At 38.3% G+C, this 27,149-nt stretch overlaps 1 protein-coding gene across 1 annotated transcript in view; it reads right to left on the bottom strand.

Annotated features, from left to right (window-relative positions):
• Positions 1–27,149, bottom strand: part of LOC139711856 (GON-4-like protein) — a 110,013-nt gene that overhangs the window by 9,474 nt on the left and 73,390 nt on the right. Inside the window, exons 16-24 of the mRNA XM_071623708.1 lie at positions 12,776–14,800; positions 11,993–12,043; positions 9,739–9,828; positions 9,166–9,264; positions 7,639–7,779; positions 6,734–6,877; positions 5,744–5,836; positions 2,227–2,364; positions 926–1,593 (exon numbers count right to left, since the gene is read on the bottom strand). Of these exons, the coding sequence (XP_071479809.1) occupies positions 926–1,593; positions 2,227–2,364; positions 5,744–5,836; positions 6,734–6,877; positions 7,639–7,779; positions 9,166–9,264; positions 9,739–9,828; positions 11,993–12,043; positions 12,776–14,800 (3,449 nt within the window). The remainder of the gene's footprint in view (positions 1–925; positions 1,594–2,226; positions 2,365–5,743; positions 5,837–6,733; positions 6,878–7,638; positions 7,780–9,165; positions 9,265–9,738; positions 9,829–11,992; positions 12,044–12,775; positions 14,801–27,149) is intronic.

Below are 27,149 nucleotides of genomic sequence, written 5' to 3'. Positions count from 1 at the left end.
TTCTGGCTGATCAACCCGGGCACGTGACCAGAGATATGCAGTTCTGCCAGATTATGATCGCAAAAATTTGGCGACAATTAATCTGGTAGAACTGCGTAAGTTTTGTAAATTGGTAATTATTACTACTTAAAAAGGTCAAATTGTCATTTTTTGCTGGAAATAAATTCTTTAGACCAATTATGACCAAGAAAAGAAGAAAAATGCAACTCATAGTATCCCAGTTTAGAAAGGTGTAACATTGAATCTTTAAACCCGATTTCTGGCGTGATGGGTTAAAGGAGATGCGCAGTTCTGCCAGATTACGGCCGTAAAGTAATACTACATGAATTCTTTCGTTATATTTTGCCAAAAAAATATCACAAATGTTTCTATTATTGTACAAGCTGTTATTTTCGTGAGGGTTTAATTTTCGTGAATTTTCGCGAATCACTGTTGGATCGGGAATTTAACAACACTAGAAAATATCCCGAATCGACAGTCAAACTCGCAAAAACAACATCCCGCAAAATTGTCCGTGACCTCCTCATTCGCGAAAATATCTGTACGCACAAATAACAGCTTATACAATATGTGATATTGGAATTCCCTCTGCCTGTAGGACTGATGAAGGAAAATAAATATCAAGGCATTATCACTTTTTTTTTTTAATGAATTCTAATAGCAAGAGCTAATATGCATAGCTATTGTTCTAATATATGATATACATCTTTTAAGAGTAATTTGAAATCCTATTTGTTTAGCAGTGCATTTTGACGACAGACTTTCATGTCTTCTTTTCATCTTCTTGTACTATGGTATATGTATTCTCAGTCTTTTTGCTTTGATGTAAAGTGCCTTGAGCATTAAGTCAGAGTGCAGAATGGTGCTATAGAAATTGTATGTATTATTATCATTATAATACATACACATGTAATGTCACAAATACCTTAGATCTGTTGCAGCAGTATCATGACTTCCTTGGCTGGTGTAAGGTGATTGGTCACCTCCAAGCTCATCATTGCTCTCTCCAGATGTCATGCGGTTATTATCCCCTTCTTCCTCTGCCTCATCATCCTCTGACGACTCCCCTCTCCCCTCCTCATCCTCATCTTCCTCAATGTCAACATCTTCATTTTCCTCTTCCTCCAGCTCATTTCCATCAACATCATTTTCATCCTCATCTTCATCATTGGCAACATCCATTTCATCTTCTTCCTCATCACCTGCCTCATTCCCTTCCCCATCATCATCTAGTTCATCATCTCCATCATCATGATCTTCTTCCTCATCCTCGTGTTCATTTTCCTCCCCTCCTTCCTCATCTTCTTCTGCCTCATCTTCATCCTCAGTCGCGGAGGTATTGTCCTGCAAGTAGTCTGCCAGGTTATCACAAATCTGTGAGAGGTGATTGACTGCCTCACTGTAAGGGTAAACAACACCCTCATCCTCCTCCCCCTCTTTTTCTGCATCTTCAGCTTTTGACCCCCTTGCTCTCCTCTTTCCATTCCTCCCACCACCACCACCTCTCCTACTGCTACTTCCTCCATCTCGGATGTTGCGCCTTCGGCCAGGGCAAAGACGCCTCAAGGAGCTGATTAATTCTGCTCGGGTAACCTGTATATAAAACAATAACAGAAGCATCATCTGAGAGACATTGACTCCAGCATGACAGAGGGAAGCAATATTAAACTTGTGTTTTCATTGTTTCGATACATTGCTGAGAATTTTCACAAATTCTAATACAATGGCATTGGTTACTGAAACAATACACTGGTTTAGGACTACTCGGGAGATATGATAACGCTGTGGAAGCCACATGCTGTGTAACAGCATATGCATAATATGTCCTTGTCATGTGAAGCAGGACCATAAAGTCTTTTGGCTTATTGCTGACTGAAGTCAGTAGTTTTGGACCAATGTTTACACTATATAAATGACCCTCTAATACATAAATTGGCAATTAAGACAGAACAATCACCGTGTTCATGGTATCATATAGATAGGAGATATTACATCACACAATATTCATTAGAATGCAGATGCAAGTGGAAAATTAATTAAAGAATAATGGCAACAAATAACTTATTCTCCCTGACTGACAGAATATTTTTTGTGATGATGTACATATATATTTATATATATATATTTGAGAAGTAAAAATATTATGCCATGTGTAGGACTCAATATGTCCACTTCTACGAGGTGTGCCATGCAACTACTGCAGTATACGTACTAAGAGGGACCTACCATTGCTGAGCAGTAGGCACAGTGGCGTGCCTTCCTCTGGACCCTCCAATCCTGGGAGGTCTCGTGGCAGTTACACTTACAGCTTCTGGTCCCGTACTGGAGCTCGTCATTCAGACCCTTCCATGGATCTAGCATGTTCTGCACTCACACCAAGGAAAGAAAAGCGAACACTTACCAGTTTTTGTCACAAAAACTTAAAGGGGATGGCTAGTAACTGATCAGTGGGAATCAGTGGGAATGCTGAGGAATGATTGTTCCAATCCTTGTGGGATTCATTTAAGAGTACATTATATATCTACTGTTGTGTGAAAATTATTTGCTTCAGAACGGTCTCATATTCAAGTAATGTGCAGATTAATGCCCCGTCACTGACCAGGGACGCTATCCTGGAAGCATTAAACTGCACATTACTTGAATATGAGACCATTCTGAAGCAAATCATTTTCACACAACAATAGATATACAATGAACTCTTGAATGAATCCCATAAGGATTGGAACAATCATCGTCCAGCATTTCCACTGATTCCCACTGATCAGTTACTAGCCTCCCCCTTTAAAGCACAGATGAACAGAATTTAACCTGGACAATTCAAACCAGCATGAGGTTCAAATACAGTCAAAAATCAGTCATGATGTAAATTGTTTGTCTACATTAAATCTTGGTCACAAGTATGGAATGCATTTTCTGTACAAATATTTTCCGTAGAAACTGCAAAGGCATGCCCTCCCATACATCCACAGATAGTGAGGGGGTTTGACAGGAGCATGTAGTAATCATATTGTAGGTTTAACAATGACATTCTCTGTTATTTCACCATTACACAAAACACAAGGAAAAGTAGAATTTACGCAGTGCGTAATATATGTCCCCGCTGGAAGTAGCATTTTGTAGCAAAATGTACAATACAGGTTACAAATCAAGGTCAAAGGTCAAAGAAATCAAAGGTCAAAATTCTGTGTAGAAGTTTTGAAGCCCTCACCTGCTGCAATCACATAAAGCAAACGGAATCGAAATCGGGTTAGAAATGGCGAAGGAGTAGCATTTTGTAGCCATTGTACAATATAGGTCAAAAATCACGGTCAAAGGTCAAAGGTCAAAATTCTGTGTAGAAGTTGTGAAGCCCTCACCTAGTGCCATCACATAAAGCAAACGGAATCGAAATCAGGTAAGAAATGGCGAAGGAGTAGCATTTTGTAGCAAAATGTACAATACAGGTCAAAAATCAAGGTCAAAGGTCAAAGAAGTCAAAGGTCAAAATTCTGTGAAGAAGTTTTGAAGCCCTTACCTAGTGCCATCACATAAAGCAAACAGAATCAAAATCGGGTTAGAAATGGTGAAGGAGTAGCATTTTGTAGCCAAAGTACATGTACAATATAGGTCAAAAATCAAGGTCAAAGGTCAAAGAAGTCAAAGGTCAAAATTCTGTGTAGAAGTTTTGAAGCCCTCACCTAGTGCCATCACATAAAGCAAACGGAATCGAAATCGGGTTAGAAATGGCGAAGGAGTAGCATTTTGTAGCAAAATGTACAATACAGGTCAAAAAATCAAGGTCAAAGGTCAAAGAAGTCAAAGGTCAAAATTCTGTGTAGAAGTTTTCAAGCCCTCAACTAGTGCCATCATATAAAGCAAACGGAATCGAAATCGGGTTAGAAATGGCGAAGGAGTAGCATTTTGTAGCAAAATGTACAATATAGGTCAAAGGTCAAGGTCAAAGGTCACAACTGAAATTCTGTGTACAAGTTTCAAAGCTCCCACATAGTGCTATCATATAAAGCAAACAGAATCAAAATTGGCTCATAAATGACAGAGAAGTAGCAAATTGAAGATTTTGATCACACACGGACGCACACACGGACACACGGACGGACACACACACGGACACACACACGTACGGAGCCCGTTTCACAGTCCCCTGCTCGAACTCGTTCGGCGGGGACAAAAATTGCACAAATGGATGAAAGTAAAGCTGGTATCTCACTGAGTGGCGAACGTTTGCGAACGTAGCGAATTTGAGATTCGCCAACTTTTCTGACGAATGTTTGCGAAAAATCAAGGTTCGCTTCTGCCATTAGCGACAGTTAGCGACTTTTAGCGATGTTTAGCGACAATTAGCAACACTTCAGCGAATGTTTGCGAAAGTGTTTGCGAAACACAGGTGGCGACTATTAGCGACTGTTAGCAAATGTTAGCGACAATTTTGCAAATGTTAGCGACAGTTTTGCAAATATTAGCAACTGTTTGCAAATCCTTCGCGACAATTTGCGAATGTTCTGGGACCTAGAAAAGTACCAGGCGATTATGTATAGTCAGACCCATAAAACGAAGGTACAACCTTCCACTGAATTCAGATCTCTTTTGACAACCGTTCAAGACGGATTTCCAGTATATGGAAATAAATTTCTGCCAAGAAGAGGCTCAACGTGCTGATATCCTTGAAGAGCTGCTTTGCCAGGCTGCTGCTACAGCTATCGTGCAGCATAAGAAAAAGAAGATAAAGAAAAACAAGACAGGAAGAAGAAAAGAAAGACTGTTTGGGTCAGAGAGTGGTTGTTGTAGAGGACAGACTTTGGTCAATATGAAAAGCTTTTGCAGCAATTACATGATGGAGATGTCAAGAGCTTCAAGAACTTTCTTAGAGTGGAACCTTGCCTGTTTCAGGAGCTTTTATATAGGAACCATATGGTTACTTGTTCGCTAGCAGTGGCGAATCAAATAAGAATGTTAGCGACACCGTATTACGACTGTTTGCGAATTCTTACGAGTGTTTTGCGAATGTTTGCAACTGTTAGTGAAAATACAAATTCGCACAGGTTCGCAAAGAAATTTTGGACATGTTAAAAATTTCTTTGCGACAATAAAAACCGTTTGCGAACTTTCTTGCAACTGTTCCTGGCGAAATCCCAAATTCGCTACGTTTGCAAACGTTCGTCGCTCACTGAGATACCCCCTTAACTAACGAAGTGAAAAAGTATGATACTAGAGCATTGAAAGTTGTAGAGATTTCCAACAAAGATTGAATAGTCATGCTTTATGGCAGGTGTAGTGATACAATAGTAGCATCTATCAGTAGACAGCAAGACAGGGCTTTGACAGGGCTTTATTGGGGATAGAATGACAAATTTCCTCTGTTAAGTGAGCTGTATAGTGGTGTTCATATTTAAAAAGAAACAGTCAAGCATTCAGTATGTAAATTACACTGTACCCAACAGCACACCTACAAAGAAACATCACTATGCTAGTTCACCACATCTGAAACAGCTTATTCTGACACTACTGTCTTTTACAGGAAAATTGAGTACTGCACAGCACAGTAAATGAGGTCACTCATTATATTCTTACCTTTTTGAAGCATTTAATGATCATTTCAGCAACAATTTCTTTTTCATAGTTTCACATTTATACATCAGAGACAGTATCAATGTATGACCACATAGCTATGACTTAATAAAACTGTCAACAATATTCCACAATGCCTTTAAGAGGGAGTCTATCAAGTCAGACTCGATCAGCTCACCTTTTTTGCTGCACCAAATCCTGGGAGTTTGGATGTGTTCCCATCCTCTTCATCATCACTGGCAGGCAACTCAATCTCCTCAAAACCATCATGCTTGATAATTAACAGAAATGGAACAAGAAATGCATTCTTCAAATGAGACAAATTCCTCTGCAGTTATGATTTAGTAAAACATGCATGGTCCCATCCCCACCTTTTGTGGCCAATATAATAAAATATGAACTCTAGAAAGATCATTAGGCCATCAATTAAAGTTGTGAGTAGTTCATGAGTAAACTAGAAAAAAATAATAAGATTGCTATTGAAAAGTAAAAATGAGACATCACTGTTTAATTGACAAATGAGAGATCGCTGTACTAAAAGATTTAGTGGATTTGCGACAAAGCGGCAGGCTGCAACTAGTCATATCACAAAATGCTGTGCAAAATAAGTCACTCTTCCAAATCAATTCATGCGACTAACCACTGATCAATCACTTCAACCCAATATCAATCACAGCAAAACAATTACATCTTCACAGCTTTTAAGAAATCCTTATCATTATTTTTTTTTCCCACTCATCACTTTTCATTTGCACTGGTGTAAACAACATTCCCAGTGGCTGCACAATCTTATCATTCACTCCTCTATTTTGTTCATTCCTTCATTCCACTACTGCAGGAACATTATCTCCATTATTTCTGCATTGCTGCCCCACAATATGACATACACAAATTATTTTGAGAAGTAAAGCAGTGATATTTAAGGTACACTGACACTGCCTACAGAAGGCCATTTCTTTAGTAAGACAGTGATAGTGACTCCAATGAAAATGAAAAGACATTGACATGGGCTGAAAAATTGACTTCTTCCCATGTGTCATTTATGTGTTCAATGAGCTGTGACTCTTCTGAAAGTTCTGTCAAATTTAAGAGATGTGCTGAAGAGGAGAGGGAGAAGAGAGAGAGAGAGAGAGAGAATGAAAGCAAGGAGCCAAAATGAAGTACTCACAGTGACACTACTATCATTGCCAAGGCTGACCTCCTCAAAGTCCATCATGTAGTTCTCTGGAGGCCTGCTGTCTGGGAAAAGCATGGAGAGTTCCTGTTCCAGGTGGGGCTGGCCCTTCAGCAGTGGGGTCAGGGCATCTTTTAGCTGTAGTGACAAGACAAAGATCAAGCCAAGGGGAGAGAGAAATCATGACCCATCTATAAGCATCCAAATTATATGAAGGACACTATTAACAAATTATCAATTATTTAATACTGGTACCTCAACCAGGCTGACTTTGCAGAGCTGAATGACAAGGGTTCAAATTGATTTGCTGTGAATAGTTCTTGAAAATTCAGATTTTTTTTTTTTAAATAACGAAAGTACCATGCACTGAGAGCCATTAGTTGACATGCAAGGTGACAGGAATAGCACCATTTTTTTTTTTGCAGTCCCGAAGAAAATATTGTGATTTTTTACACCAAGGAATGCATAATTTTACTACAGGTTAGAAATAGAGCATGATATATGTATCTTATATCCCCAAACACATCTTTTAACATAGCATTATAAGATTTTTCACTAATAAATTCATTTCCTCAGCTTTGTTTTGTAGTTAATGCAGCACATTGGATTATGCAGTGTACTGTGCACAAGCAGTGGACATGATTATATACAGTAGTCCACGAGGCCGATACCGATAGCATTTTACGCACGCTATTGAAGACTATACTATGAATATGACGTCAAATTTATAGTATAGTGCACTGCACCATGAATATGATGCCATGGTAACCTTGTCTTCAGTATAGCAATGTTTGGTCACATGGCACTATGTAGACTAATCAGCAAGCAGGATTTTATTAATGAAAGATATAATACCAATCATGATGCCAAACATGATAAATGACAAACTGTTGACACACCTCAGAATAGTTCCTCTGAGTCTCACCCCACTCCACAAGGGTCTTTACAATCTTCTGGATGTGGACAGGGTGCTTGTGGAAGTGAACTTCCACTTGGCGCAGAAAGAGGCGGGCTTTGGAGAACTCCAGACATTCCAGAAGCTGAGTGGAGAGTGAATGATGTTCAGAGAACTTATTACTTATAGCAATTGAAGTTTAAGGATTGCAATTGAAGTTTGACTTCTGAAAGTAGTAGTCTTAACCCTATTTTAACTGGGCTATTTGAGACCAAGTTTTTACTGGGGGGGGGGGGGGGGGGGGGGGGGTGTCAATTTGACCCCCCCCCCCCCCCCCCCCAGATCTTGGCCACCAATCGCGCGATTGACGCAAAATTTTGCCTGAACATAGAGCCGGATGTCAACTGTAAGATTATATGGTCATACAACAGAAATATTTGATTTAATATTTTTCAATAAATTAATTATGCAAATATACGCATGAAATCATATTTTCAACTATAACTCCATTTAAAAGATTGAAGGATTGCTAAACCTTTTGTGTCAGAGTTCCTCAAGACACATAGAACAATTTTCTTGTAAAAAAATAGCGCAATCAAAATCAATTTCTTTTGTTTTTTATTGTTTTGTTAATTTCTTATGTATTTTATTGTTTTTTCGACCTTTTGTTTTCTATTGTTTTTTTGCCAAGATTTGTTGAAGGCACTTTTTCACGCTTATCTACATTAGAATTGATTAATTTCAATGGTCAAAAGTTGAACTAATCTAATTTATATCAATTAAACAAAAAAACACAATTTGCATTGGATTTGCACACGTATCATGAATTTGAGCTGTTTTCGGGTTGACATACATACACAAAACATTGCGTAACTTCAGAACGGTGTACCCGGACGTCGCAAATTTGGCCTCAAAATATGCGGAAAACTTCAATGAAAAAAGTCATGAAACGACGCGGCAAAATCTTTGCGCGTTGCAGAATCGTGGCGCGAAATGTCGAGGTGGGGGGGGGGTCAATTTGACCCCCCCCCCCCCCCCCCCCCAGTTAAAATAGGGTTAATCCTACATAATCCTACATCATTTGAAGTCTCCTTCTTTTTGCTGCTCCTAACCCATCAGAGCTTACGGGGTACTAAACAGAATAAGTTACAACCTTTGTGCTGGCACTTAGCACTTACAGACAGAGAGAAGAGAAATATTTCTGTTTTATGTCATTTGGCAATAGACCACTTAACTAACATTATACAAATAGTGAATGGTCACGGGTGCGATGGTACAAGATTTCACACCAGGTGAAAGATAGAAGCTACCCTTTTTCCCTGAATTTATCAATTAATGATGATACACTAAAAAGAAACAAAATACCAGAGGAGAAAAAAAAAATCAGCTATGACAGTGCTCTCAGTCAAAAAAAAATAATAATGATAAAAAAAAATATTATATATGCAAATACTAACATCAGATCCCCCTCAGTGATGTTTCTATACAGCATGGTGCAGCTACAGCTGTAGCCCCAACAGGGAAAACCTACCACTCCACATTGCAGTGCCACCTCAGGAGGCATGAAAGCTGTGAATTCCTCCACAAGCCCAGGGTAGTCACATAGGACGGATGTCACTCGATGATACAGCTGAGGGATAAAATAATGTATAGCACATTGTGATGTACATGTAATAACTTCAATAAGGATGAGATTGATATCAACACCAGGAACTCAAACAGAAGGAGAAACCCTCCCCATCTCCCCCCCCCCCAAAAAAAAAAAAAAATAAAAAAATAAAAAAAAATAAAAAATAAAAAATAAATAAGATAAAGTACAAAAAAAAAAACAGGACAAAAACAGGTAGATTAAATTAAATTCTAATAACACAACTTTATCAACTCCTTGGAAAATACAAGCCCATCATATTCAGGAGATTTTGCTCTCAGTGAAGTGGTAATTATGCAAATGGGCAATCTAATAGGCACATTGTACATTGTATCATATACAGGAAGATAAGAAATATTTCAATTAATGTATATTGCATGTTAAATAATGGACTGGCAGAGAAATGTATGGGTTTTCCATCATCTGAAAATTGACAAGTCCCTACAGCTGTCTTACATTGCTGATGGAGGAGTTGGGATTGTCATCATGGTCGTTGAATACTTTCAAGAAGTCGGCATACAGTGTTGAACGCTCACCTAACGTGTCCTTTTGGCAAAAGCAAAGGGTAAAACAGAACCAGTACCACCATTATTAAGGACATAATCAACCAGACCTTCATTACATTACTGACAGCATAGTTCAGGTATTTTTCAAACATTTTTTTTTCTTCAATTTCCTGACTGCTTAATCTGTTTTGTAGAATGGACAAATGTTTGGATATCATATGAACCGCATTGCTACAAAGTTTTGTGTTTAGATGTATAAAGTAAGTTACTGAAAAACGGTAACTGTTGAACTTTATTTCAAAAATAACAATAAAAATCGTTCAATAGTCAAAAGCAACTTTGCAGATGACAAAAGAGGTCGCACAAAGTTGAATCTAATCAATTGGAGTCAACATGGCTGTACAGTATGTCCCCCAAAAAAATTACAACGGGACCCCCAGCAATGATATCTTTAACAATAGTGAATCAATCTAAATACAAATTCAGGGTATGAAACTATAACTCATTGCCCACATCTTACAGAAAACCCCATTCCATTTGCTTCAGTGGTCAAAGAGAAATGTAAAACAAAGCTAAGATGTTATATTTTAAGACCCTGAAGTAGCACTTAGACAGGTTGATCATTTTTGGTGTTATCAATTCGAAAAGCTGATTGTAATTTTTTTTTTTTTTTTTTTTTTTTTTTTGGGGGGGGGACATACTGCAGTATGTCCCACCAAAATTACAATCAGATTTTCGCATTGATAACACCCAATATGATTATTTTTTTAATGCTACTTCAGGGTCTTAAAATATAACATTTTAGCTCTATTTTGCAGAAATCCCCATTCGATTTGGTTAAGTGGTAACAGAGCAATGTGTATTGTGGTAAAGCATGTCATGAGTCTGATCCTTCCAATTTGAGCAATTCAATGCTCTTGTGCGTGAATAATAGAACTTGGACGAAAGAGATTCCCGGCATCCTCTACAAAATTCCTCATTTCTCTTTGACCACTGGAGCAAATCGAATGGGGTTTTCTGTAAGATGTGGGCAATGAGTTATAGTTTCATACCCTGAATTTGTATTTAGATTGATTCACTATTTTTAAAGATATCATAGCGGAGGGTCCCGTTGTAATTTTTCTTTTTGGACATACTGTATACATTATGCCAAACAGAAATAAATTACATTTCTGCTGGCATGTCGCATTTATAATTCGATAGACAGGATAAATCAAGAAGAGTGTAGTGATGCAGAAATCATTTAAAATGATCAATGCAGAAGATAAACCTTGGTTTGATTTGATTTGATTGATTACAGATCATAAACAACTCTTACCTCTTAGAAACAAAGTCATACCAGTCTTTCTACAAATATCTATGGCAATTTCTGATTATTATCATTACTTGCAACTGCAATAGTGACATTCTGAGGCAACTATTGATGTTTTCTATGGCAGTACATCCTGTACAGACTATTAAGTGCCTTTCAGCACTCAGAGAAATTGTGCCATCATTGAAATGACTTGACCCTTATAATTCATTATTTTTGACGGCAGACAAAATGTGTATCACTTGCATGAATGATCAAGATACATGGATATACAACGATATACAGGTGTATGCTTTCTGTCAGCAGCATTGCAACAGGGCTGATGATGTTTGGTACACTATGAATATGCTAATCGCACTCAAAATAATAGTTTAGTTCATCTATTAAATTATAGGAATGAGTAACATCAATATAGAAAGAATCAGAAAGTCAAGATTTGTCCAACCACTGTAGCAAAACAATTGCTGCTTGTACACTGAATTAGAAGGCAAGCAGACAATACTATCATTTATCACTCGTAAAGTGCATTCCACATTCTTCACTAAGAACATATCGTACATCTGTAATTGTCTGATTTTCCTCAAACTTTCAATGATGATGTGTTCTACTACTTGCTGCTTTTACTCAATCCACACTTATATTGGGGTTTTTGTTGTCTTTGATAGGCTCTCCTATTTAAAACTGTGCTTTTCATTGTCACATCCATCAAAGTTGCTTTTCCACAGGAATGTAGTAAAAGAAATTGAAAATAGCTTAAAATGTGATGCCACACCAAGATTTAAAGGCTCTAATAAAGTAGAATCCGACACTAAATACATTCTAAGACAACTTGAACGCAGTGTGAAACTGCAGTCTAAACAAATATGATGAATGACTGGCAAAGTCCTGTTACCTTCACTCGGTCCAAGTAATCTTTTGCAAAGGCAAACTCCCTGTCATCCTTCTGCAGTGTCAGAGCATAAATTAGTACAGAGACAAAATCACACACGTGCACGACTAAATCTAAGGAATAATACAATGCTGACTTCAACATATCTAAAAGAACTTGTAGTATTTGATCTTCACCCCTAGCCAAAGGCTCAACTAAGATTTCCTAAAATCGAATCATTTGACTTCTATGTCTTGCTTTTTAGGAGACCAAGTGTGCTGAATTTACGATTGAGACTTTTAGAGCAATCACAAGCATAGAAATTGGAAGATAGACATTCTGATAGCCAACATGTGGCATCTTATTGAGACATTTCATTAGAAAAGTGTACAGAAAGGTAATAAATAGTGCTACAGTAAGTTGACACATCAAATTTCTCCAGTACATCATTTATCTAATTCTGATATTGTGTTGTGAACATCTTATCATAAAGATGCTGTATCATTTATATTCTTAAAATCTCCTCCTTCTCTCCCTCTTCTTCTTATTTTTTTCTTCTTACTTCTTCTTTGTGATGATACACCACAAGTCACGGCCAACATGACGAAAAGTGATTACAAAAGATCAGATGAACTGAAATTGTAAAGATGTTACTAATGATTGATATACAATAACACGTAATTGACAAAAAGTCATGAGAGCTTAAAATGTCCAAGTAAAAAATGAAAAGTACACATGACTGACTGACCTGGGTGAACAAAGTTAAAAGAGGGGGCAGACGTCAATGAAATCTGGACCACACCTTACCTGGGGATCATTACAGACGATTTCTGGGTCAAGGAGAACTACTGTTGACTCAAGATCTTTCCTGAGCTTGCTCTTGATCCTCTTTGCTGCCACCTTAACACCATCCCTCCTGCTAACCTCTACCTCTTCTTCTTCTTCACCATCCTCCCCTGCACCTCCCTGTTCCCCACAGGATAGGAATTCCCTGGTTGATGACTGCTCATCCAGGGTTGGAGACTTGCCTCCTGTTGCTACAGAGACCATCATCTCTGCCTGCTCATTGGGCAGCTCCAGAGGCACCTTGGTGTTACTGGACACACTGGCTGCCGTCTCAGACATCCTGCTTGTTGGGCCTTCTTGGTGCTCAGTAGGCAAACCATGTAAGTTTGGGATGTCTCTGCTCTGAATGTCTGACAAAACAGTCCCTTCTGGGACACAGGCATCGGCAATGGTCATTGCCGGGCTTACCTCATCTCCACGGCCAGCTTTTAATATATGTTGGGTAGGGGTGTGAGCTGTCTCATCATGGCCAGCAGCAGCTTGGAAACCATCCGTATGTGCAGACTGATCATCTTTCACATCGTCATAATTGTCCCGAGGTGGTAGTGTCAGATGTGACAGGGACTCTTCACAATGCAACGATGTTACCTGCCTTTCAGAATTTGAGAAAGCATTTGTGCTCTGAGAAGAACTACTTTTCTCCTCCTCTTCCAGTTGCTTGAGTGCTGCTTCTAGTGGTATGCAATCACTGCTCCCATCTTGGGAGCCTTCACATTGTCTTGATTCTAATGCTGCCTTTTCATTGACTTCTGTTTGAGTTATGGCTGTTTCAGGCATGTCATCTAACATTGTGGAAGTCTGAGTGGAGCAGGTAGCAGAGACAACACACTTTTCTTTCAGTACAGAATCTTCACTGGGGCTCTTCCTCTGTTCAACAGTACTTTTGCTCTTCCATTTTGATCCACTGATTCGAAATGTGTTAAGACTTGAGGCTCCTAGCTTGGCAAGTGATGCCATGCTGACAAATCCTGAACACCTATCCTCAAGTCTCTTCAGCCTCAGTTTCCGCTTTTTGAGTCTTTGTTCATTTTCTTTTTCCTTCCTTGCAAGAAGTTCTCCAACAGTGACATTACATTTTGTTCTCCACAAAATATCTTCCTCTGACTTTCTACAATCATGGTCATCTTCCAGCGCATCTTCTGATTCTGAACTTGCACTCTCCTGTGCACTAAGCTTTTCCTGACAACCCGCTGTAATTATGTTGTTACTCAAAGCAGTACTTTGATGTAGTGATGCAGTTGTGGGTGACCCTGCAACAGAAGAAGCCCTGTTATCACTACTACAAAGTTCTTGCCTTGCACTCCTTGGCATTGACGCTGTGGCTGCAGTTGTGTTTGGATGCATTGATGAAGTGAAGTTTAGGCTCCTAACTACATGACGCCCTGTTGATGCCACAGAGGACTCCGCATGTTGATCACAATTCTCCTGAGAAGTAGTGATTACACTAAGTCCTGCTGGAGTTGAAGTTGGGATACCAGTGACTGCTATGCTAGTCTGACCATTAACAGTAAAGCCTGCAGGCACAACTGCAGCAGCACCTAGTTGGGTTTGATGAGGTACCAATGAAACCATAGCTCCATGGGGGACGGCAGCAACAGGGGTGTTCATGTTCTGCACTGCAAAGGGAGCAGGGGATGCCACTGCTTGGGCAGGTGCCAACTGAGCTGACCCAACCAGGCTGCCATCTCCGGCAGAGATGGCTGAATCCTGGGGACTACTGACCACAAACTTAACCTGGCAGACTGTTCCAGAAGGCAGTCCAGTATTGAGCAGAGGCTGGTTAGGCTGTAAGATCAGTCCTCCAGGAGCCAAATTCATGCCTGGGGTGATGATGATGCTTCGTGTCTCAAGGGAATTTGACTGTGCCACAGCCAAAATACGCTTCTTGTAAAGTTGGGCTTGCTCTTGTGGCTTTGATTTCACAGGTGACCATGAGGAGCTCTTGAGACCTTGCTTCTCAGCAGTACCCATGTGCTTCTGAACTCCCTGAAATATATAAAAAAAAGTAAATAAAAGGAATCATATTTCCATGAGGGGGGTTCATGGAAGCTTTACAGGTAAACAAAGTGTCAATGGGCCAATTCTTTCATAACATTGCTATAGCTTTTTTTTTCTGTAAATAAAATTGTTGATCTGAAGAAATACAAACACGGAGATATACTGTAGATGTACTGTAAAACCAGAAATTTTCATGTGCATGAAACTTTTGCAAATTTTGCAAGAAGCCTAGATTGGTCTAAGTAATTTGCACAAGAAAGGTAGTGTCTACACAATGCACTGAATGCCAGTGACAATTCACTAAAGTTTCATGCCACGAAAAGGATAGTCAGCTCCAATTTATGAAAGTCGTATGGCACAAATGTTTCTGGTTTTACAGTTATTAGTAATGACTACAACCATTCAAGTGTTAATTCAGTAAACTGGGATAACTCCTCTTCCATGTTGTCATTAAATCTACCATAAGAATGTGCATCTTCATACACATTTTGATGAAGCTAATTGGTTACGACCACCAACCATGCATTTACCTTTGTTCCAATCTGCAAAAAGGAAACATTTTGAATGACATTTGAGCCACAGTTCGGTGAATTTTGACCTTTGACAAGAAGGCATTTTTTTATTTTTTTATTTTTTTTTGCTTAATGGCCAATCAGCACATCAACAATTTGCAAATCTGATGTAGCACACCTGGGTCATAAATATATATATATATATATATATATATATATATATATATATATATATATATATATATATGTATGTATGTATGTGGGTGAAAACGTTGAACGATGTACAATTGGCCATTTTCGGGCTTTTCAATATTCAAACCCTTGTAAAATTGTCACCAGGGGGTGTTTTTCATTATTTTGGGTATCATTTGGTAGGGGAAACGTTGAATTCACTTATGTCTGAAAAAGAACGTCTCTGAATGAATTATCTTTTCCTTTCAGAAAATATATACTTTGTAGTGTTCTTACTGCATATCTTTAAAAAATAATGCCTTGAAGCTGAAAAAATTGACAGAAATGCATATTTTGTGGAAAAATCCCAGAATCACACGTCTTAATTTTTGTTCTAATGCAATTCTACAGCTTTGTTTTTCCTTGTGAGTAAGCCCACACACTTCAACTATTTAATCAAGTACTTCTGCCATGAACGTGTGCATTATCTATCTTATTAGGAAACGTTGAATTCACTTATGTCTGAAAAAGAACGTCTCTGAATGAATTATCTTTTCCTTGACGCCAAAAATTCAGGATGACTATGAAAACATGTAAGGCCATATTTATTTAGCGTCTTATCCATACTACCATTCCATCAAAATTTGTGAGTGAGCTGTGTGAAATAATCGTGTGGTGGCTCATTAAAGAAAATTATACTGAATAACCATCAGAGATGTTCAGTTGTTTAATGGCGACATTAAGGAAAGTGGATTATGCTTGAGATAAAAAGTGGTTATCAGTATGTCAGTGTGAGCCAGGCGACTATGATGATTGGCAACTTTAGTAGCATACTGTCCACAAAAATGAGTTCTGGTTGAAAACCCGAATGGGCGAATGTCTCTGATCAAAACGAATGTCCCTGATTGAAAGTCTCTGAAGGGATATTCCCTCATCTGACACTTTCGCACTGCATGATACTTTATTTGCGTGCTTATTTTACGCACTGACGAGCCATCCTGGAATCGAGTCAGCACAGTTCAACGACAAATATGCCCACAAATCTTGAAAATGTGAGTAATAACAAAAACTTTCCTGGTGTTTGTGCCGATTTATTAGAATTATTATTCCGTAGATTTGCCAATCAGTATCATTTGTGAAATTATGTATTTTAATCTTTGGATTAGAGGTAAATTAAAAAAGGGTAGACAGTAAATATGTAAGAATCTGCACGAAAATCAAAGACCGCACGTCTCTGAGCAAAATGAAAAACGTCTCTGAAAATTACTATTTCATGAAATAAAGACATCCACTATACAAATTATGAGAACATTAAAGTAAATTTATGTCTGGATGGGCTCAGTTAGTATAATAGGAACAAGTAGAACCAAGTTAACACGGGCGTGTTGTAATGTTAAGAAAAATGAAGCTTCCTGAAAGATGTTGAAAATATGTAAAAGAGTTCAAATTTAAGATTTTCTGTTGATTGAGCAAGTGCAAACACATTGCCAGGACAGAAAATATGTTTTATGACTAGTAATAGGTCAATAGTCTATGATTATTATGTAGTAGTCACTTTAGTTTACGTATTTTTTGTGAGAGAGGCAGAAATGTAAGAAAAACAGGTTTAGGTCAGAGACGTTCTCTGAGCAAATAGGATCTGCTCTCAAACCAATATCAATGACCCACCATGGCGAATTGGTGCCTATGTTTGTAGCACATTGGTTCCTCAATCCAAATATAATGCCAATATCTTGTAAAAATCAAACCCATTAAATACTGATAAGCAAAGATGTTTACGTCAGGGACGTTACATTGAACGTTTAACACATTTTCAACTACTACAATAAGGAGTAGATCTTTCATTATTCCACAGTATATGGCCCTCGTATACATACATCGTTCTAGGTAATTTACGCAATCTAAAAACAATGTTGATTTTATAATTTTGATCAGAGACGTTCATTTGTGCGTACATTTTTCTTCCAGTGCATGGTAAATTTATTTTGATATCATTTTAACTCTATCTTTTTTTTTCTTACAGCAAGATGGGAAGACCGGATGGATTTTAAATGCTCCGAATATCAGAATTTCGTCCTGCTCAGGATCTTTAGGCTCAGTCATGTTCAGGGAGCCTACAAGTTCCAGACAACGGCCGTGGTACTGGCAAGACCGGACGGACATCTTGGAGGTGCCATCTGTTTACAAAATAATGACTATCCCAACCCCTGTTTCAGGTAGCAAGCGACGCAGTCGGTACCATGCACTGATTGAGGACATGGAATACCAAGTGGAGGGGAAATACAATTCAATGTTATAATGCGGACTCTGTTTTTAATGCACATCACTACGTTTGTTTTTGAGGCTGTAAAATCTGAGGCTTACACGCTAAGAAATAAATGTTCAAATTTGAACCTAATTTGTAACAATAGCAGCACACCTGCGGTGCATACTTGCACCCTTAATTGTGCTTAATTGCACCCTTAATTAACCGCCTTTTTGAAGTTTTGCTAATTTCTGCAAACAAGTTCTCGTACAGTTGATAAGCATATGCAAATGAGTGAGCTGACCATGTCATAACCTCACAATTTTCCATTGATCGTGTACAAAAAATAACGAAAATTCAATTTTTCTGTCTTTGAAATCTGAAACATGATGCTATTCCTGGTTGATTACCTTCAGAATAGTAATCAGTTAGATATACCCGGATTAAAGCCTCGGGCATAATTATGTTTGAATGAAAAATTTAAAATTTCAAGAGTTTATGTGCAAACATTATGGCAAGTTGTGAGGGAATGACAAGCTCAATTTGCCATTAGCATATTCATAATAACCGTTCAAAAACTGTTTCCTGAAAAATTAGCGAAACTTCAAAATGTCATAACTTTATTATTTCTTTCTTGAGCCCGTAAGATTTTATTCTTTCTTATCAGCGGCTAGCTCATATTTTGGCTGAATTTCCCCTGTAATGACTCCTTTTCTCTTAGAAGTAAGGTGAGATTTTCTAGTGGTATTATTTTTGAGGTTTGTGAGCCAAATACATGAGAAAAGGTAAAATACTAACATCTATGATGAAACAAAATGTCTATCAAGAATGTCCCTTTACTTAGTTTCCTCTACAACACTATACTTATGTATCGCCCTCGAATAGAAAGAAGGATTGATAATCCCCTACCGATGTGACAGGTAAAATGTGATATTGTAATGTTATCATTGTCAACCTCTTGAAAGAGGTTTTCAGTTCATTTTGGTCAAACGTTTGCTGTACCACACCGTTGATATTCTTTTGAGTTTGGCGTTTACAATTTATATCTGCCATATATAGTATACAAAAAAGCACAGCGGAATTTGATGCTTCTAGGATAAGTATAGGTTAATTACAGCTTTCTGAGACGACATCATAACAGTGGCCCAGGTACGGTCCCTAATAAAAATCCGAACTGGCCTGACATACACATACAATCATATTTGAGGTATAGTGGTCAAAATCAAATAGTATTAGTAAATTCGTGTTTACGTTTGTTATAGATTTGGACTACATTGAAAGAAAACATATACAAAATTGATAGCATGTGGGCAAACCTTCGCATACACCGGAAGGTGAAATACAAAGTAGTGGTCATCATAAGCAAAAACAATTCTTGACATATGCCTCGGTAAATGATTTCTAAATTGAATGTGGAATGTTGAGTTACGAGGATCTTTTAAAATAGGGAGTTTGGTGTTTAATTCTAGTGATAACATACAGCCGAAACGTCCCTGATGGAAAAGCAAATGTCTCTGATATAAACAAATAATTTAGGTAAGGTAGTCAAAATTGCAAGTATTTCATGTAATTTTTATTTGTCTGTCATTCAAAAGTGTTGTAAGATATGAATAATATAAAAAGGACAGGTTTGTTGTTGATTTTTGGTGTAGAAATCGAAATTCCTCTTACAATTTGGAGGTTTGTAGTTACAATCGGTTATTATGAAAAATAATTCAAGTTGAAATTACCATTCTGAATTGTTTACAAAAGATAAACATGTGTTTAATAAAAGAATAATGTTGTTTGTTCACAAACCTCGTAATTATGGATCAAAGGACATCGTTTTTATTGTCTACGTCTGAGGAACGTCTATGAGTGAAACCTGAAAGTCTCTGATCAAAACATGGCTTACTTTCAGCATATGTAAAGGGCTTTTATGGGGATTTGACCAAACGAAATGCACTAAATTCATTATTAGTATCTACTGAACATTAACATTTAAACAAATGAGACCCCTGCTATATGTTTTGTTCAAATGAGATGAAAGTGAAGATAAGAATATAAAAATCTCTGCTTAAATGACAAAAACTCCACTTTTACTTTAACTTCCGTGTGTATTAGCTTTTGTAAACTTCACAGGAGGTAAACAATATTTTAGGAACAAATTAACACAGTCTTCAAAAGCATCAACAAGATGAAAATATATTCATTTGAATGTTTTTATACCCTTCATTTGAATTTTCACTAAAACAATGTTTATTTTAGTCAGAGACGTTCGCCAATATGTCACAGTTCTATCTAATCTTGAATTAAAACAACACCCTTGGAGCTATCCCAGTATAATCGGGTTTCCAAGAAAGCTGATATCAATGACATTTGACTGAGATATATTTACATCAGTGAGTGACATTTTTTAATTTTGACCCCTGATTTGCCCAATTGTACATCGTTCAACGTTTTCACCCATGTATGTATATATATATATATATATATATATATATATATATATATATATATATATATATACATTGTAAAAGGTTTGTCATGCCGTCAATCCCTCGTTTGAGGCGAGTCCCCAACTGGGGCATACCCAAAGTGGGGTGCGTATATTTGTCGTTTGGGAGTTGGGAGTCAAAGGACTTGTCCATTGCAAATAAACTTTCTGCTCAGGCGTGACAAACCTGGAGGCCAAGCCAGGGTTTGATGACTCCAGCAGCTGTCGTATTACGTAAGAGCATGATAAGGATATCTGCCTGTGGCAGACCATTCAAAGTGAACTCAATTTTCTCTATCCTTTCTAAAGTTTTCAATTTTATATTCTATTGAGAAATTCTATGGTCATCCATTTTACATTTCGAACGAAAAAAATTGACCCGTAAATAACGAAAATACAGGAATAAGAAGGAGAGCATTGCTAGTTTGCCGGTGCTGACAATGTGCTATTTGGCAGTGAGTTACAACGGGGAGGTGAGACTACCTCCCTGGTTACAATCAGCCTGCTGACTGGATCATTGAGAAAGCAGCTGTCGTATTACGTAAGAGCATGATAAGGATATCTGCCTGTGGCAGACCATTCAAAGTGAACTCAATTTTCTCTATCCTTTCTAAAGTTTTCAATTTTATATTCTATTGAGAAATTCTATGGTCATCCATTTTACATTTCGAACGAAAAAAATCGACCCGTAAATAACGAAAATACAGGAATAAGAAGGAGAGCATTGCCAGTTTGCCGGTGCTGACAATGTGCTATTAGTGGCAGTGAGTTACAACGGGGAGGTGAGACTACCTCCCTGGTTACAATCAGCCTGCTGACTGGATCATTGAGAAAGAGAGAGAGAGAGAGAGAGAGAGGGGGGGGGGGGGGGGGGGGGAGAGAGCGAGGGGGAGAGAGGGAGGGAGAGGGGGAGAGATAAGGGGAGAGCAAAATGGAATGACAATAGTTCCGGTCACTACAGTACAGGCATGCTCTGTCTGCATATGCTGAATGTCTACACTCACACACGTACACACACACACGCACCATGGAGCTACATGGCCCATGCCAAAACCAAAACAATCTCCTCCTCTCGCGGTGCCCCCCCCCCCCCCCCCCCCCCCCTCCTGTGGCGCTGTGGCGATGACTGATGCTTAGATTAGGCCAGGGTCAAGAAACAGGTGTTTTATATCTTTGACTTTAAGTCATTGATTGCCAAGATATGCACTGGCATTATTTACTGGGGTGTAGCCTCTTCAAACGAGAGATTTGCGTCATGGTTTTCAGTTGCTAAACCCCTGGGCCATCGCATCTTAGTAGTGTGTAGGTGAGTAAGGAAGAGGCGGTAGACGTACAGTAGCTTTTGAATCCTCACAATTTGATTTTAATACTCGAGCTTTCGGGCCCTGCCCTTTATCAAGAGATGTGAGATGCACAGTTCACATTTGGCCTGGTTGCAAGCCGGCAATCAAATGGCCATCACCTAGCAACCGGTTGCCAATTGATTGCCGGCTTGCAACCAGGCCAAATGTGAACTGTGCATCTCACATCTCTTGATAAAGGGCCCGAAAGCTCGAGTGTTAAAATCAAATTGTGAGGATTCAAAAGCTACGTCTACTGCCTCTTCCTTACTCATCTCTATATATATATATATATATATATATATATCATATATGGGACTGATATAAAGATGGTCAGACAGAAAAAAAAAAACAGCATTGCTTCCAGCACCCTTTGGGGGCAAAAGTATGAAAACCTAATGTCCCTAATTTGGAGATGTATTGACAAGAAAAAAAATATGTAACTCCCTGCATCATCAAACTTGCACTGAAAATGACAGTTGTGGCCTTTTCCTTTCATGTGCATATTTTTTGCCTGTTACACAGAAATTCACATTCTACGTCACAAGACTGAAACAAGAGCCATAGGGGCTTCATGTGAGTTTCAAGACAAATTCAATTTGGATCCAGTTTATTTCTTGTGCTTCTTTATGATGTGTCATTAACTACATTGTGACATTCTCTGCAGGGGTCTAACAACTAATTGTAGTGCATTATCTAATCTAACATTCATTTTCTTTGATATCAATGCACATTAAAATTCATCATTTCTACTGGAGAAAGTGGTGAAACATGATATTTGCATGTTTTGCCTCTAGTAACAGGAAGACCTCTATAGTGACCATATGCGCCTTTTTAATGACTCTGCATACCCTCCCCAACAGATAACTTCTGGGTATATGCCTAACCGGAGTATCAAAATTTCACCTTCCATACATTCTTGCTGACATTTCCGCCATAAGAACTTAGCAAAATCTCAGGGAGTTTTGGGCAACCTCGAGGGGAATATGGTGTCCATTCATATATTCTAGCACACTGGTAATAACACCTGCCAAGTTTGTAGAAACTTTGACCATGCATTTTCAAAAAGAAGTACAAAATGCAACAAGAGACCAGAGGGTGTTGCGCTCACTCGGGAATTGCAAAGTTCACCTTCCACACATTCTTGCAGACTCTCGCCCGAGAACATTGCAAACTTGGGGGGGGGGGGGGGGTGGGAGCAGCTTTGAGAGCTGGGAGTGTGGTGTCCATTTGCATATTCCATCACAATAGTAACGAGACATGAAAACTCGTCACATTGAGGACGAGTTAGGTGATACGCTTGTGGTCATCAGATGACAGTCATCTGTGATCGACAAAGAAAAGAATGTGATATAGGCACCTTGAAGTTATATTGAGCGTACATGTGAAACCGTTTCTGTAACCACTCGGCCACGGGTCATACACGGAAATGGTAAGACAAAAAAAAAACAATGTATAGATATAACAGGGGGAAAGTCAATGCCCACTCAACCAACGTGGCCGTGTGAACATCTATTGCATTGCTAGACGGAAAAGCGGCCTTGTAACGACTGAGGTCGCTATGCCATTTCTGGCAACTTGGGAAAAATACGTCCCGCAGACATAAAACCTATAATCGGCTGGTTTTGATACCTTGCCTTTAATCACAATTTTCAGTGTAATGACGTCATCAAATTACAAAACAATGACATCGTCTTGAAAGACAATTGTTCAAAGTACAACACCTCAGTCGTCGTCATTACATACTATGATCGGTTTGACAAAGTCAACCTGCAAAATTGTGCTGCAGTCGAAGCAATGTGGTCTCCAACACACAAAAAGAGGGATATGGCGTGTGTGTGTGTGTCTGTGTGTGTGTATAGGTGCGTTTATATACGTACGTGATTTCTACATGGACGAATATGTAATACAAAATTGAAGAAAAAAAAGTAAAAGAGCTAAGTATTTTGTTTCGTGATCTTGTGGGGTTCGAACCCGCAACCTTACGTCTCTGAGACGTCGCCTTTAGCCACTCGGCCATACGTCTCGACGAGAAAATATGGGGAACGTAAACTTATGTATGTGAAAGATACATGAGGAATCGTTTTGTCCACATTCCATTTTCATTTTCAGTTTTAAACTGCAAAATTGTCAATCTGATGAGGAGATTTCAAAGAATAAAATGCATGATTACTGCAGCTTATTGTCTCAGCTACGACATACTAAAGTTTCAGAGGAAATGAAGCAAAATCAGCTAAGATAGAGGTGCTTAAACGTTGTCAAATCAATGCATGGTTTAAAAAAAAATCACCTCCCATAGACATAACACGTAAACTTGTCCGATTTTGTGTCTTTACTTTTATCACAATTTAAAGTATGATAACGTCATCAAACTAGAAAACATCGATATGGATTTGAAAGACAGTTGTTTAATGTATAATATATTAATCGTACGTTGTCAGTTTGCTATTGACATGACGATCAATCACACGAATATGAGGCAGCTATTAGTACCTGTATGAAATTATTATAGGCATGGTTATCAAATTCCCTTAAAATTTCCTTATTATTGCTTTATTTTTACACACAGTTAAGCTATCTCTTTAAACTCGTCACAGTTTAATGAGAATCATGAACATCATACATTAGTACCATATTCAGTTCCATAGCTGATCGCGTTTGCTAATTAATTAAGATTTATTGTCTAGAATGTGCCATATGGCCAACCTGTATACACACGTGGACACACAAACACAATGCTAAATGTATGTATCAAACCTCTGTAACACAACTTTGAACTAACAGTAGAAAGTATCGCTGCACTTATCATACATACTTTTTATCATTATCTGAAACTCCACAAAAACCACTAATTGACAAATAATCATCAATACAGAAGACTGACTTAAAGGAACAATTCAAATACCTTTTTTTACAATGTATAGCTTCTTACATGTATAAAATCAGCACAAAGTAACCACGACTACATTGTGTTACTGAATTGATATGAACAAATTTCATTTTGTTACAATATACCATGATCAGCTTGAAAAGCCCAGCCTGCAATATTTTGCAGCAGTCGAAGCAATGCAGTCTCCAACGATAAACAAAGGGATACTGTGTGAGTGTGTGCGTATAGGTGTGTTTACATGCGAACGTGACTTCTACATGGACGAAGGTGTAGTACTCCATTGAAGAAAAAAAGTAAAAAAAAAAATTATTATTTTCTTTCGTGCTCTTGTGAGGTTCGAACCCGTACGTGTGCAACCTCACGTTTCTGTGACGACACCTCTAACCACTCGGCCATACGTCTCGACGAGAAAATTAGAGGAACGTAAACTTATGTACGTGAAAGATGAATCAGGAATCGTTTCGTCCGCATTCCATTCTCATTTTCAGTTTTAAATTGCAAAATTGTCAACCTGATGAGGAGATTTCAAAGAATAAAATGCATGATTACTGCAGCTTATTGTCACAGCTACAACATACTTAATTTTCAGAGGAAATGAAGCAAAATCATCTGAGATAAAGGTGCTTAAACGTTGTCAAGTCAATGTATGGTTTTTAAAAAAATCACCTCCCATAGACATAACACGTAAACTTGTCCGATTTTGCGTCTTTACCTTTAATCACAATTTAAAGTATGATGACGTCATCAAATTTCAAAACCATGACATGGACTTGAAAGGCAAATGTTCAAAGTAAAACATATCTGAATTTGGGGTGATATTAAGCTTAAACAATAGAGATACGAGTAAATGAATGTCAGAAAGAGTACCTCAAAAAAATTAATTTCACTTTTTTGATTTCAGATGATGATATGATGACGTCATGAGTTTTCCTGGCAATATTGGTACTTGAAACGTTATTTCCAATTCATATGCTTTTGTAATATGCAATAGAAATATAGGGTCAATGGACGATTTAAAGAGCTATGGCGACATAAACAAAAACATGTTTTTTCACTATATTTGCAGAAAGACGCGCGCGCGGAATTTCAACTTTGACGCCAGTGCATTCCTTTGTTATAGGTCAAAATCGATCGGAAATCAATGGATATTGTTACTCAAAGTATCAGAAATCCAAATCAGTCAAAAAAATTGCATTTTCATGTTGGTTACGCCCTCTGCGCGCGAAATTGCGCGGACGGACGCGCACGCGAGAAAATGTTTGAAACGCTTAGAATTGTCTGAAACTTCGAGATTTCCCATTGGGAAGTCGTTTTGAGCCTTTTAAAATTTTGACGCGCGCAAACGCGCGCGTAATGATGACCTTGGTAACTAGCGTTAAAACGTAAGATAGAGCCTGACCTGAACTTTATGTCCACCGAAAATGATACAGAAATGATATCTAGTTATGAAGTTATGATCGATCATGTGACAAGGTCCGAAAATCACAAAATGGCGCCTAGATGACGTCATAGATATGTTACTGTCATGAAAACCTTATTGTGGCTAGATATTGTTATGAGACATGTTGACTGAAAATGTTATGTTATTCCGTAATGTCATTGTTGAGATATTGACGACACAAAATGTGGCAGAAAGAAAGAAGAATAAAAAAAAAGAGAAATTTTGACAATCACAATAGGTGATACGCTGATAGCGTATCACCTAAAAATACCTGCCAAGTGCACTGTACTTAGAAAGTTTGACCTTTCTGATTCTAGAGAAGAATATTTGTGAATAATCCTCAATTTGGTAAGTGTGGGCCCCCAAGGGAAGCATGGTGCCCATTCACACAAATTGAGATCCTAGCCCCCTGCAAATGCTACCTGCCAAGTTTGGTAAAAATCTTTGGTAAAAAAGAAAAGAAAAGAAGAGTAAAACTACAGTCATGAATGTACTACAGTGTACATTGTAACTCAAGAGTATTAACTTCACTTTGTCCCCCCCCCCCCCCCCTCCCCCATGACAAAGGGGAGGGGAACTCCCTATTCCATCCTGAACAAACTTAGATCAAGAGTCATCAATGTACTAACTCATAGTATTAACTTAGTTCTATCACTTCTGGTTCTAGATAAGATTTTTTTTTTTTTTTTTTTTTTTTTTTTGCCCCCAAGTGGGGCATGGTGCCCATTTGAACAGATTGAGATCTTACATCTCAGGGATACTGCCTGCTAAGTTTGGTGAAAAGTCATTATGGGGTTTTCAAGAAAAAAAAAATGAGAATGTACAAATTAGGCCCCCATTTGGACCCCTCTCCCATGGGTCCCAAGGGGGGCACCCCTGATTCCGCCATGAACAAACTTGAAACTACAGTCATCAATGTACTAAGTCATAGTTTTAACTTAGCTCTATCACTTCTGGTTCTAGAGAAGAAGATTTTTAAAGAGTCCTTAATTTGGGGTTCAGGTAAGCTAAAAACTGGCCTCCATTTGGTCCCCACCCCATGAGGGCTAATTTTGGATCTGACATGAAGAAACTTGAGAATACACCCGCTAATGTGCACTGTTTATTTTTTCAGAGCACATCTGGTTTTAATAGAACAAGTTGTTTTTTTTGGAAGGATTCTCTAATTTTGGGGTGCTAGGCAGCCTTTCAGGGCCACCATATGGGGCATGGTACCCATTTGTATTTTATCATCTTACTGATAATGCTTGTACCTGCCCAGT

The sequence above is a fragment of the Diadema antillarum genome, unplaced genomic scaffold (assembly GCF_040938485.1).
Source record: "Diadema antillarum isolate AM-2024a unplaced genomic scaffold, OU_Dant_1.0 seq00001715_RagTag, whole genome shotgun sequence".
In the NCBI taxonomy this organism is placed as follows: Eukaryota; Metazoa; Echinodermata; class Echinoidea; order Diadematoida; family Diadematidae; genus Diadema; species Diadema antillarum.
Note: the sequence above shows the minus strand (reverse complement) of the source record. Positions and strands in the feature narration are given on the sequence as shown.